This window comes from Diaphorina citri, unplaced genomic scaffold, assembly GCF_000475195.1.
Source record: "Diaphorina citri unplaced genomic scaffold, Diaci psyllid genome assembly version 1.1 scaffold64, whole genome shotgun sequence".
Classification (NCBI taxonomy): Eukaryota; Metazoa; Arthropoda; class Insecta; order Hemiptera; family Psyllidae; genus Diaphorina; species Diaphorina citri.
The window spans coordinates 59,231-74,620 of NW_007377501.1; the positions used below are offsets into that span (position 1 = coordinate 59,231).

General features: G+C 34.4%; 1 protein-coding gene across 1 annotated transcript in view; it reads left to right on the forward strand.

Annotated features, from left to right (window-relative positions):
- The window catches only part of LOC103519311 (GATA zinc finger domain-containing protein 14-like), a 28,233-nt gene that overhangs the window by 7,950 nt on the left and 4,893 nt on the right, over positions 1-15,390 (forward strand). The window contains exon 2 of the mRNA XM_026830873.1: positions 1,193-1,784. Within this exon, the coding sequence (XP_026686674.1) occupies positions 1,197-1,784 (588 nt within the window). The 5' untranslated portion in view covers positions 1,193-1,196. The remainder of the gene's footprint in view (positions 1-1,192; positions 1,785-15,390) is intronic.

The following is a 15,390-nucleotide window of genomic DNA, read 5'->3' on the forward strand; positions in this document are numbered from 1 at the left end:
GGCTGTATTACCTAAGATAAGAGGGGGAATGAGTTCAGTGGATCTGCCAACTGCACTAAATTTTCTATCACCTCCACCGTCAAAACAGGATACAACTATGCGAGATTTTGATATTATTAGTGGATGTGCCAGAAATGCCAATTTTGGCACATTGATTTCAGAACGGAGGGAGAGGGAGAAAGAGATAATTTTAGTGGATGTGCCAAGTGCACTAAATTTTCTCATTCAAGATGCGAGGAGAGAGATGTTAATTTATTATTGGTGGATGTGTCAAAGTTACCACATTTTTTTTTTCCATTGCGAATAATTACAGGAGAGAGAGAGAATTTTTATTGGATGCGCCAAAACACCAATTTTTCCGATACACGTCTCTGACAAAATGTTGAGTTCTCGAGCTTTCTCGAATTGACATGACGTGACGGATAGAAAAATGATTCATTGTTGATATCGAATACCAATACTGTTGGCGTTGTTTTCTGTTTTGATGGTGGGGGTGATTAGATTCGCAATTGAGAGAGAATTTTTATTGGATGCGCCAAAATACCAATTTTTCCGATACACGTCTCTGACAAAACGTTGAGTTCTCGGGCTTTCTCGAATTGACGTGACGTGATGGTTAGAAAAATGATTCATTGTTGATATCGAATACCAATACTGTTGGCGTTGTTTTCTGTTTTGATGGTGGGGGTGATTAGATTCGCAATTATTATCGTAAGTGACGCATGGCTGAAATAAAAGTGATAACATAATAGTTGGCACAGGTGTTTTTTATTATTCTTCTTCATTTTCTAAACCTTGTTACTTCCTATACTCCTCATTTAGCTACCTATAGCTATTGACACGTGTACAATTTATGATTGCTCTTATTCAATAAAGTGTCAAACCTAATAATTATTATTTTGTAAAGGTAGAGGTAAGCCACGTTGCGTTGCTCGGTTTTATTCCTTTATCCGTTCTATTCGACGTATTTAATCCTTTATCCGTTCTATTCGACGTAGCTTAACTTATATGACCACGTATTTGCGGCTGGAAATGATTTTTTTAATATATATATACCTATTTTTAATAGTTTTTGAACTTAGCAGGGAATGTCCCACCATGGCCACGGCTGGAAATGAAATTGTTACTTTCGTATTATTTTGCATTAATAACAAACCATATGACTTGACATCTTTGTTGATTTTCTTTTCAGAATCATGACTACTAACAATGATGTGGAGTACGATGACAAAAGCGATGCAGATGATGGTGCCAACCATTTCAGTCGTGAACGCCTTACACCTAAACGATTCAAACGAAAGTCACTCGTTCTGAAGAGCAAAAATGACGCAGAGAAGAACGGGCAAGTGAAAAACAACGCCAATGGTATGAAATCATATCCAAGTTCACCGGCAATCAACCTTATCGACGAAAACAATAAAACGAGTGTGGAAAATTCAAAGTCCCATTATCAAAATATTATTCACCAGAACAACCATAACGGGCATATCAGTAGTCAGAACAACGTGTGTCGAAATCGCAAAACGGAAATACAAAACAGTAACAAGTGTGTTGATAAGACTGAAAATAAATTGCCCAAAGATAAGTCACACATTGAAAGAAATAGTCATGCCATTAGTAACCATAGTCTGAGTAATAGTAAGTCACAAGAACATACCAAAGTCCGGGACCACAAGGTGCAAATAACGATAAGTGAGAAGTTCCATGAAATGAATTTGAACTGTGATAGGTTTGATGAAGACGAGGATCTTGGCGTTAAGAAGAACAATTTCATCTTCAACAGGGTAAGTCTGTTTCCTACTTTGTCTTTGCCTCTTCTTTTGTGTGTAAAGGTGTGTCCACAATTCCACATATAGTCGACGGCCGTCGATCGATGTGAATTTATTGTGAATCGATGTGGATCGGCATCGATCGACGGCCGGTCGACTATGTGTGGACACACCTTTACATTTTAGTTTTGACAGCACTATCAATGTAGGAAATATTTCAGGGTTTGAGTTACCTCTAAAAATAAGGAGAATTCCGTATATTTATCACCAGATATTTTCTTCATTTTTATTTTTCCGTGATAATAATAAAACAACATACCTATTTTCTTGTTTTCCCGATAAACGTTGGTAATCAGTAGAGGTAGTAAATCAGTAGGCAGGTATCTAGATTTTAAATTTTTCCACTTAAATAATTTAAATATGTACTTGTATCTGTGGTTGTTAAACAGTAAAATGATAAGCGCAATTCCTCGAACTCACATTGTCCTTATCCTTAGCTTGATTATTTCGTTACATTGCTTGTTTCTGGCAAAAAATCTTTTCTCAAAGTTTCAAGTAGGTAGTTTTTCGAACAAATTGCTTTACAAATAGAGCTCCACATAAGTATGAGGTGAAAAGTAACAGAAAATCTAGATAAATAGCAAAGGCACACGAGAAAGATACCTTTACATCCCGTCTGTGGGTCATTCTAATAGCCAGTTTATACGATAAATCTCGTGTATTTATCAACTAAAAACAATTTATAATCAATAAACGAGACTTTATTGAAACTGCTGACTAAAAGGAATCCCTCAGACCAACGTTGGCAGTCTAAATAAAGTATATTAAATCTCGCTAACGGTCTCATAATCTTCAATTTCCACTAAGATTGCCCCACATAAGGTCTCTCAGCCCAAACATCCTGTCACAAAACATAACTGTCTCTCTAAACACAGTCTACAACAGTATCTAGTGACAGTAGTGACTTTACAGTATCTACCAATGATGTAATAGGCCCATAGAGATCATCACTGATAAACGACTTATTCAAAAACCAGCAGGCATTGAACTTCCTTCATCAAATGTAAACAAACATGTACTTATTACCTGTCAAAGCCATCAGTGGTAGTACGCCGCTAGAATATTCATAGAAATAAAGCTACTATCATCTGTACAGTAGAACCTCGATTATATCAACTAATTGGGACCGAGGGTAATTGAAATTATCGAGGTTCTGTATAAAAGTTGAACTAATCGGAATTCCGTATAAAACAATGAAAATAGGACCAAATTTAGTGGTACAAAAGAACAAAATAGGGAAGAAATACCCTCTTATTTTGAAATTAAATAAAACGATATTGTTTTCTTCGTCATTAGTCTCATTATTTGAACACTTTCAATGATCTCTTCCTCTGATAAAGTAGGATTTCCATGAAAGATAAGGGAAACCCCCGATTTTTGGAGTTGAAATAATAGAGTTGATCTAATGGAGGCTGAAATAATCGAGGTTCTACTGTACTAACTATGACTACTACTGAGTGACTATAATGAAGTGTGTCCTTCATATGACATCCGTTCAGAAAACGGAAATGTATTTTTCATAGAATTTCCTGACGGGATACTTTCACACCTCTCCCTGTACGTTTTCAAATTGGCTTTCTTTGTTTGGATTCTAATTTTGTCCTGTCTCCATTGGAAATTATGAGATATTAGGGAAAATAAATTATCCCATTTGTTTTTCAATATTTCAGGAGTGGTTTTTCACACAGGTAGGAAGCTTGTATGACGTACGAGTATGAATGGCTTAGGTATCGTGTCTCATTTGGTACTACTGTACCAAGGAAGAAGTACACATTACGTCTGATGTAGTTAGTCGTAATACGTACCTATACTTCTTGTTTGGCACATTGCATAATCATATTTATTTCTAGGCGTACGATGTACATAGTGCCTGACGAAATCACTGTGATCGAGACCTGCCTGTGCCTATCTGCCTATAGGTTGGTTTAGGGCCGTATTTAGTAGAGGAGGAGGGAGCAGAGGGGCCCTAATACCTATCTACCTATTAGGTAGGTATTCAATCCTACAGGACGTTTTTGAGAGAGCTTTTTCATAACCACCACCTCGTCTTTCAGAATAAAAACTTCTATAAAATATTTTTAGTTACCTAATATTTACCTACTCCTTTGGTACCTCGTAAATTTTCTTTGTAATAATCTTCTTGGGTGTATTATCTGTATTATTCCCTTGTCAACTGACAGCATCTACACTTCTACTTCCACACTTTCAAGTTCTTTTTCTTTCTCGATTTCAACTTTTTATGATACTAACACAGATTTGCACCTATTGTAGGTAATGTATTAATGTATGATAATGGACTCTTTCTAACATTGTACGCAATCTATGGGAAGAAACCATTACCGTATAACAGTTTCCTAATTCATAATGAGCTCTGTCGGAAACACTCAGCATACCCGTAGGTATAGCTGAGACGTGTGTGTGTGTGTGTGTGTGTGTGTGTAAGGCGCTTTCCTAGTGTAGGTAAATTACTGGTGGATAATGCAGTTCTCAAGTGTTTCAGAATTTTGAAAAGTACTTAAAAGTAGCACAGCCATAGAAAGAGACACAGAGAGAGAGAGAGAGAGAGAGAAGAAAAAGAAGAAGAAGAAGAAGAAGATGAAAGAGGTAGGGGCACAGAGACCTTTCAAATTAGTGGAGATGCCAAAATTCCCCAAATTAGGACAAAGAATGGTGGAATAAAAAATGGTATGATAAATAACAATATTACAATGTGATTTTTAGTAGCGTCAAACCAGATTGATGGTTCGACTACGAGAACAGAGACTCTATCATCCGTAGGTACTTAACTACTGTGGTATTTATTCACAAAATGCATCATACTATGATGACAGTTGATAAATAAAGCTAATAACCAGTTGAATTTGTTAGTCTTTATTTAAAGACGTTTTATTTTAAATCAAACGATACACCATGTTGATGAATGTACGAGGATATTATAATGAAAAGATTTTTGGTTATAAATGCATTCAGTGTTATTCAAATGAACCAAGTCCCAAACTTCGAACGTTGACAAAAATGAAGAGATAGTCTTCAATGATAGAAATGATCTTTATTAATTCCATGCTAACGATATTGTTTATCTTGGACTTGGGATATAAAATTCTAGAGGTCCATAAAGTTGACTAGGAACGTTTTTCTAGCAACTTCATAGTCCAATCATATTTCTCTTCTTCTTCTTCTTCTTCTTCTTCTTCTTCTTCTTCTTCTTCTTTCTCTTCTTCTTCCCTTTCTTCTTCTTCTTCTCCTCCTTCAGATAAATCTCTTAGACAGCTTGACGACTCATGTTTACAAAAAAAAGACTTTATGACTCTTTCTCTTCAGAGCTTCATTTAGTGAGGTTCGGCGACAACTAAATAAAAGCTTTGATGAAGATGTTGAATTCAGTCTGAAGTATCGTATTTGGGTACAATTCCTTACGTAAGATTCTTCGTGTAAGATTGAATTCTCATTTTATAAGTTTTATTTCTTAGAATACGTATATGTTAAGTGCATTACTAAACCTATCCTCAGCAATATTTGGTCAATAATACTATTATTATCCTGATTTTTTTTTCTTTTTATCCAAGTAAGGAATAATTGAGCAGCAGCTCTGCCAGATTCTACTGCAGATATCTTTTCCTGATATCGGTTTTTGGCCTTTTTATTATAACTAATATCATTCATAATTATTTTGGTCACTTTTTTACGAGGAAGCAAAAATATGAAAGTAACAAGGAAAATCAGTCAAAATATTGATCCAGAAGATTTTTTGTCCAAATAGGTAGATACCTATCAAATGTGATAAATTCACTTTCGTGCAACAGTTCCACAGATTTATAGCCAAGGTTGTTATGATAGGGTACAGGTGGACATAATTATGGACCAATTTTTAGTTGATATGGACTTAACTAAACTAGTTGAAATGGTAGTAAATAGCTTTCAAATTCTCAGATCTGATAAAAGTTATATTTCATAGGAACACTTATTAAATTAGGAGACCAATAAGATAGACAGGGTTCATAATTATTAAATTTAACTGAGCTACTAGGCGAACTTTTTATTGGTAATTCTATCTTGGTAGATTAGTTTGAAGGATAGAGGATATCTTTCTAATTAGATTCGTCAATCAGTCGTGATCCAATTTGCAATCAATTCAATCAAAGACGAAACTGTAAAAAAGAACACCTTTGGAAATTTAGCATCATCTTTGCGCTGTTAAACTGAAGCAAATAACAGAGAATAATAGGCAAAAGGACTTTCCAGACTTATCCTGACAGTAGAAACAAGGCATATTCTATTCCAATATTCAAAAAGTCCATATTATTTTCATATTATTCTACTTTTATCTAGCATAGAAGTAGATATTCTCCTTTTCTCTACCATAGAAAAAGTCAAACTCCCAGCCGGATGGTTAGAAATGCCTCAGATACTGCAAACTGAGTAGGTATACTTTGCGAAACACAAAAAGACAAGGCAAAAACTGTGGTTTGTTTTCCTTTTTAAGGTACAATAGATGTTGCATTGAAATAGTAAAATATTAGGCCTATGTTGTTCAGACAGGACAGGATATAAAAAAAAAAAAAAAATGTATTCTTTCAGAGTTAAATAAAGTAATCTATTGTATGTAAATTTTACAAGTACCTACATACTAGAAGACTATAGATAAATTAGTATGGCAATCCTACCCAGTCATCTTCTATTCTTTATGCACCGACAGTGGCGTAGTAAACTAGTCCTGGGTTCAATCCCACCCGAGGCAAAAAAATATATTTTGAATCAGGGTACTACTGGTTTTTGATAGATAACTTGTGAATCTCATGGGAAGATCGAGAAGTGAATTCTTGCTCATCTGAAGAGTAGTGTTTTCATTTGCTAAAGGAGGGTAGATAAACAGTAAAGTACTCGAGAGAATAAAAAGTTTTCCGTATTCTTGCGACTAGGGTGAAAAAAGTCTTACTTGGTCCATCTACCTTGGGAAGAAAACCTACCCTACTTACTCGTAAAATGAGAATTCTATCTTAGGTACATTGGCTTACAGTGTTTACCTGCTTACACTCTATTGTCCCTACTCCACTGCAAATTGAACGTAGAGGCTTGAACTTTTTTCCTGTGAGCCTCTTGCAAGCCGAACTCCATGTTCAAGTGACGAAACATTGTAGCCAAATTTTGAAATTGGGATCTATTATCTCCAAGTTGCTTAATTGCTTTCACATCTACATAATTGTGAGGAACTCAGGCACCCCACCTTGTTGATATAAATATTTTGATCTATAAAATAATCTTCTAAGCTTATTTTGCCTGAAGAAAGTTCAAATTTTCAGAGGAAATGGCCATCAACTACAGGATTCTAGGTATAGGAATGTTACTGTGATGTATAAATGTAAATCATGAAAAAGTACATATTTTCCTCCTCCGGAAATCGAACCCGGACCTCCTGCGTGCTAGCCACTGTGATAACCACTAGGCTACTGAGGTTACTCTATTGGGTTGAAATGTGCATTGAACCATAATATTATATGCAGCCCTACGTATTATGCATTCTTTGTTTTTATGAACAAATAGATGCTATGTAAATGAGTTAGTTACCTTCTGAGTCTACTTGCTACCGTTTTCGGCTTATAAATAGTTCAAAGATTTTTTTTTTTGTTTTTACTTTTTTTTTACTTTTTGTCCTAAGCAGCAAAGCCACTCAAGCCATACTTTTTTTTTTAAAGAGGTTTGACAGAGGGAACTGTAACTGCTATGGTCTTATCGTCCCGAAATCGAAGAAAGAAGAAAGACAGGATAGGGTTCCGAGGACGAACATTATCCCATTTTCAAATAATCCAAAGTTCAACAAAAAATTACAGCCAATTACATTACTTTCCTTCCCATAGGATAAAAAAAAATCCTTTCACACAGACAGAAGTACCTAATTATGTAGGCGTAAAAGAGACCTACAGCCTAAATATAGGTAGGTACGCATTTTAAGGAAATGTTCTCCCAATAAATTACAAAATTTAAAGGTAGGTACCTACTTCCTACCTAAAAAGTAAGTAAAGTATACATTCACTTCTACTGTGAAATTTTACTGCCAACGCTAGCAACCGGCTGCGAGTGTGAAATTTCAAATTATACTTGCAGGTACTTACAACTTTTAAATCCTTTCTTCAAGACCTACCTACTAAAAAAGGCAGAAAAAATTAGCCTCTTGGATAACAAAGTTGTAAATTTATTATTCTGACATTTTAACGATTTAATGAATTTGTTTATTACAAGCACAGGCATACTATTACTTACTTGTTGTTATGGCAATTATAAGATAATATTAATGTTATCTGAGATACTATTCAGATATCTTTGTAAAGGAGTACTCAAGTATTTTTTGTACGTAACGTCTTCATTTTAGATTGCCATAAGTGTCCCATTTTTTCCATAGACGGAGGTTTTTAATTATACTCAGGGCTGAGAGGTCATTTCTATTTGTTTTCAGGCAAAACTGTACTTGTTATGGTCATTAAACAGTTAATGCAAGTAGGAAATCAATTCCCGGGCGGAGGTTTGGGTTTCGGGGTGCACTCAGCCTCGTATAATTAAAAAAAAAAAAAAAAAAAAAAAACTAGGGACTTTTTCTCAGTCAGTCTTTTCCAGCTTGCTCTGTTATGCACCTTATTTCTAGATAACTCCTTCTAGTTTTAAATTTAAAATAATTGCAATTTCCTCGTTCATACCACCTAGTTGAGGCCCTGGCGAACTCTGTTTTGAAAACTAATTTGTGTTGACACTATTGTAGAACTTCCTCGATTTAGGCGAAACAGATGACCTAATGACTGAAATGGTGACTGCAACAACAATGCACTTCAGTCATCATCTAGGTATTCTAGGTAACGAGGACCAAGTATGAAGAATTTATGAGGACTGCCAGTGTTATCTAATAAACTGGAAATTAATGACAAGTTAATGAGACGGTGAAGAGAATAGTACTTACTAGGTACCTAATATTGTTTTCATTATTATTTTGTCAGAAAAGTGTTTTTCTGGACTGGGAGCTATAAGTATAGGAAATGTGTGTCTGGTGTTTTTCTCTCTCGATATTAGGTACCTATATACGTAGGCACCTCTCTACTATTTTGGAGGGACAGAGGTTTCATTGATGTTGGCACTAAAAAAAGTATCAATTTTTCTTATCCCTGAATTATTTGCCTTTTTTGATTCCTGCGGGATCAGCATTGTGCACTCTGGCCTTTTCCAGACGACTCAATCATCTACCTACTACATTTATCTGTACCTACAATTTTTTTGTAGAAATTTACTTTTCAATCATGAAATTAATTGCATTACTTCCACGAGTGAAAATAAGTTTGCCTTACATCACATAGAAATCTTTTTGAAAGTTCCAGATAATTATGTAGGTGTTATCAAAATTACTTTTACTTTTCTCATTTCTTCACCAGACATCAATGATCCATTCATACAAACTGGATGATTTTATAGCCTGTAGCTTCTTCTTTACTTTCATGTTTTATGACAATAAAATAATCTTGACGTAATAAGAAGTTGATGGGACAAATTTTCACATCGCTCATGACTGATGACAAATTGAAATTAATTTTATCGTCATTCATATTACCTTACTGATTGTTCATCGACAACTTCATCTTTGAGTATTGTATGTATGTACCTGACAATGTAGAATATATTTTAGCTTTTGATTGTCAATTTCCCCATGCAAATGATATATTTGAAGGGTTAGGTAGTAAAGAACGCCTCAAGGGTTCCCGTGTACAGACGGGGGTCGGCGTTTTTCGTCAGCCTCTCAATCAGCCCTATCTAGTGATTGCTTTGGGCTGACATTTGGTTTTGGCAAAAAAAAAAAAAAAAAAAAAAAAAAAAAAAAAAATTGGATGCCTTTTGCCACAAACCTTTTCTAATTTTTTAGAAAAGAAAATTTCAACGAGTTGATGCCCTTTGCACTCAACATTTGCTATTTCTTTAGGTGTAGTGCTATTTCTTTAGGTGCTATGGAAAATTATGTGCGTATCTACACTGAAGACTGTAACTTCCAGATATCTATACGTGCCCAGTCTGTGAGTAAGCGACCTCCTTGAATTGAAAATATTTCGTGTCGGATGAAGAAATATTTATGTGCTTTATATAAAAAGTTAACAGAACTTGCAAAGAAAACGCCACTTTTAATGTGGGAAAATATTTTTTTCGTCCTCTTCTTTAAGACAAAGAAGCTTGAGAGTGAGGTTCAGTCGATTTTTTTTTTTTTTTGAATTTATTCTATTGTTCTCTCACGGGAGAACCAGCGAAGTTGTGAGTGATGAGAAAACTCTAAAGTCAAATCTTTAGAGTTTTCTGCCAAACCGAATAGGTAGGTAGTTACTACACCGAAAGTGTTGCGCCAGATGTGTCTAGTTCAAATTCATCTACTTAGAATTAGAGTGAATAATATCTTATAGCTCGGTGTTCTTTTATTCACGTTTTTATCTCGAAGGATCTTCATTTAACTTTCTGAGTGCGGTATTCATTTTCTGCCTTTTTCTGAGTGAGCTCTACAAACGAAAGGAAATCTGGAAAATAACCTTTTGAGACCCATAAATAATAAGTAAAGCCCATAGAAAGCTTTTAGTAACATCACTACTTTTTGGCCGAATTTCCACTTCAAGTTCTAAGTTGAAATTTGCTGAGGAATAATGTGATGTGCCCAATCCTTGTTTCACTTCTTCTATGTAGTATGTGTAAATATAAAATAATTTTTCTCGAACACATTACACACATGGGCTCATGGGAATAAAGCTTAAAGAATAGCTATGACTACTTATTAATGTAATATTCTTCAATTCTTCTATCCTCCGTCCAGAGGATTGTTTAAAAATATTTTTCAGTACGAAGTTTCAAAGTTTAAGAAAATAACCTAAAACAATAGAGGAAATATATCACCCGTGTAAAAATTGTGATAAAATCCTCGGCAATAAAAATACCATTAATATAAACGACACCGCGCTTATCTTCTACCTTCCTATTTATAAATTTAGAATTTTTGTGGAACTTTTACTGTAAACCGAAAGTGAATTGAAAAATGAAAAATATAAAAGTGTTTGGGATTCATAATTTTTTTTCGGAATTTTCGTATTGTGAATATTCTTTCAAAGACTAGCTTAGATGGTAGAATTTTACTTAGAGAACGTACGTCTGTAGTAGGTACCCCAGAATCATCAGTGGTGTTCTTTGTGTACAAAATTCCTCCCTAACCTTCAGGATACAAGTTATGAGTTGTCAATCAAAAGGACTATTAAATCCACGTAATTATTCGTATAAAATAAATCATTGACACAGTTTCCTAATCGTTTTCCCGACCACAGATTTTTACATTTAAACTTGGTATTAAACAAGTTATTTTGTAAACACTTTGTATGAATAGTGTGAAATATTTGCATAAGGAGTAATTAAAAGAGTGCAACAAGGGAGTAGTATAAACACGCGATAATAAATTATAATGTGAAGGTAATTGATCAATTAGTATTTAAGAACTGAAAATATTTTATGAAGTTTTAATTCTCTTCTATATCCGATTCATCCTTGGTTAATCTGTGCATTTTATAAAATCAAAACTGTGATTTTTTTAACAAGCCTTTTTAAAATGCAAATAATGTTCCTTGAGGTGTTTTCTGTGACGTTCTGCCGGATTCATAATTTACACTGATTCATACCACGTTCTTTATCTAACATCTTTATTAACGTGGTTCAAAATCTCCCGAGTGTAGGCTGGCATCATGGGAGTGTTTAACCAAAACATAAAAGTTCAATTTTGACTATCGGAGTGAAAAATCTCGCTGTGAAATATCTCGATCATAATTAATATTATATTAATTGATATTTTTTTTTCTTTTAGTGTCATTATGTTTGTCACCAGAATTAATTTTGAAAAACACGGCATCTCCTACAAGCAGGTAAGATGCTAATCTTGATTGCTTTTTACTTTATTTGGACTAATCGGTGTTAACATTATCACGTTATTTCTACACCATGTGAATGTCAAGGTATTAGGCAGAAAAACCAAATGAGTGCGAAGAAGAAGAAGAGGAAGAAGAAGAAGAAGAAGGAGGAGGAGGAAAATGTGTGAGGTGAAAGGAGAAACAAGGGTTAGTTCATATCATTAGTGGATGTGCCAAATTTCCTATTGCATCCATATGAATTAGAGGAGAGAGAGATTAATATTTTTAGTGGATGTGCCAAATGTAACACAGAGGTAGGTATACCAACAGCATTTTTTTCCGCGTAGGTTATCTTTCAAGATATTCATTTCTATAAGCAAATGAGAATCTCTGCTTTCAATAAATTATGAAAACGCGAAAAAGCATCTGTTAGCAAGTTTATTTCTACACCTGTAATTAGGTTCGAATGCGTAAATTACACGTATTTCATAATAGCATAGATTTTAGCTGATGTACACACACATGTAATCTAAATAAGCCGGTTTTATACCTTTTGGGCAGGTTAGCTTGCTGTTGAGCGAGGATTTTTTTTTTCCAATTCATAGAACCACAATTATTTTACTCAAGCTAATATTTACCGCGTGCACTTTTTTTGTCATGGAAAATTGCAATGAAAACAAAACTTATTCTTGCTGCACCTAACTCCTTCAGGCAAGATCACAAATCTTGAACTTATTACAACATTTTTACCCTACACCGGTGAAATTAATTCTATACCTACTACTTGCAATAAGGTAGTGGCATAATAATTTTACTCTGGGTAGCTTATAGGCATGTGCCTATAGATACTTAAATAGCACTGTTATTTTATAGGAATTTTCAAGACATTTTTCTTTGTTTAAGTGGAAGAAACCACATTCAACATAAAAGTGTAAACAATAAATAGAACATGAGACATACAATAAAAGTGCAAGAAGATAGTAAATTAAATTCTAATAAAAAGTTGCAATGATTGTCTAGACTTCTATGTAGAGTCTAGGGCAATCTCTATAACGAGTAGGGTATGTAACCCCGGATAAAAGTTTTAGATACAGGTTTTTCCCTCAGAATTTTAGGTATTATGTATTTGTATAATGTACATAAATGCCTCAGATGTCAGAAGAAACCTTCAAATTAATGTGAAAAGTTTCAACTAAGGGCGGAGTTACTCTGTGATAAGTATTTCATATACTACTTCCATTTCGCTCATTACTTAGCACAAACCAGACTTGACATGAATTTATATCATCCACTCATTCGGAAACTTATGTAAGGAGACATTTAAACATTTGACTGCTTTAATAAAAGTCTCAACTGTTTTGTACTTTGGATTATTCACTTCCCACCCACTTTGGGGTCTATGACTTTTAGCATTCAGGTTTGTCTCTTCTATTCTTTTTCCCCATTCAGATTTTTAACTCTTTTTTTTTTGGCAAATTCTTTGACAGGTGCTACCCAACCACACATCTACTGTAGTAGGCATCTATCTATATTCTATGCCAAAATAACAACAGTAGATATTTCAACACAATTACTTTTACACGTTATTAATTTGCTATCTGTTGAAACCATACACCTGTCAATTACACCCTAATTACAGGTAGGTAATGTAATAATTCAGTCTCAATGATGGTGATGATGTAGGTACAATGAATTTTAAAACTTACCAAACAGTCTTCTCTTCAAACTTACCAAATCATCCTGCGATATTCTCATCACGCATACCATTGATTACCACAATAACTTGATTTACTTAATCATGTATCACAATGTTATTACAATAATGTTCTTCATCTCATATTTTCATAGGTATTGATAAATACTTGTAAATTTGGAGGGAGGTGATAAAACCGAGTACAAAATTGAGGCTAGACATCTTTTCTAGCCACCTACCTATCTAATAGTCCTGGGCTCTAGCTTTGCGTTTTCCATAAACTAGCCCCTGTTTTTCCCTTCTTGAATCTCATTTTTTTTATTTCTTTATTCAGATAAAAGAAAAGAATAGATTCAGCAAATACGTGGGAATTACATTCTTGATGACGAAATTATTAACCAAGATGAATGGACGTGATTTAAATACATCATAATTAAACACTCTATCTAGCTATATTCTCTCTGGTGTACCTATCTTTCTGTAATCTTTTATACCCCATTGACTTCATACAGAGACCCTAAGAAACCACTCAATAATGCTGCATAATGCAATCCAGTAGAGATTTACGGGAACTTTACTTACAGTCCACCTTTGAACAATTTCCATCGGAATCAACCCTGAAAATCTGGGTGAACGATCGATAAAATATGAGTGATTCTGAGATGAGTTAAAAATTGTTTGAAATGTTCATTTTCTGTCCACGGGGTTTGAAAGGGGTGTAGCAGATAATAAAAACAATAATGATAGTAATAATACATACTTCTGACCTATGTCTTGCGTAGACCTCCATCATAACTTCTAATCAGAAATCAGTTCGGTTTTTATGCACTTTGTTTTCTCTTGCCAGAGCGAACGATATTTTCATGGCCTAGTTAGATAGTTACAAAGGTGTAGAATCTATCTTTCACCCTTAGTCTATACTTTTGTTGTTGTTGTTGGGGATATGTTGGGGTTAAGAGCACGGGAATTGGAATAGGTAGGATAGTCAAAATAAAGCACTATACCATACTGTTTCCTTCTCCTAAATAGACGAAAGAGAAACCAAAATGTTGGCATTACCATACAAATATATTGGACCCAAGAAGGTCTTGACCAAATCCAAGTGCAGACTCATTCATCATTCTATTAGACTACCAAAAATTTCTCGTTTTTTTAATCTGACCATAAAATCCAAATTCCTTCTAAATACATTAAGGTCTAGTAGGCCAGTAGGTGAATTGGACCTGTTCATCACCAAATTTGAAGAAAATTTCAACTTGAAGTCATTTAGATGTGACCAAATATTAACCTAGAACTTTGTAAAAGTCTGGCCAAACCAGATTGACCTGTGAAACCAGTTGCCATGCGATGGTTGTGTAGGTGATAAATTAAAAGAAGATAAGTAATAACCACAGTGGAGATAACGATTTGAACTGAAGATACTTTCTTTCTTACTTTCCCCGTGCAGCCTCCAATCCAATCCAGAACTATTTCCTGGATAACGAATAGACTGTCGTTATTCCAGGGGGTGAATGGGAGAAGGACTATGAAAACAAGGTGCTTTTAAAGATATCTTTCATGAAGGATTCAAAATTATACAAAACTTCTCTGGTTTAGGCAAAACACAACACTGAAAATCCCAACTTTTTAACATATATCTAAAAGACATCATAGAAGAAATGGAAGTAGTTCTTTAGAAAATAGAAAACCAACTGGAACGTGAGACTCATGTTAACACTCTACCTGAAGCTGAACTCGATGATGAATTTCAGTAGAAAAAAATGCTAGGTGAAACAGTTATGAATAAATTATTAATCATTTTGGTTGAACAACTGGTCGATCGAATGTAACATGCAACCGAGATCAACTATCTCAAATCAGGATTGTACTTTTAACACAATTTCTGAAACATTTTATTGCCAACCTGCTCAATTATTGCTTATTCCCAGAATAAAAATTTCCCATAAACGTTGATTATTTTTTATGTAAA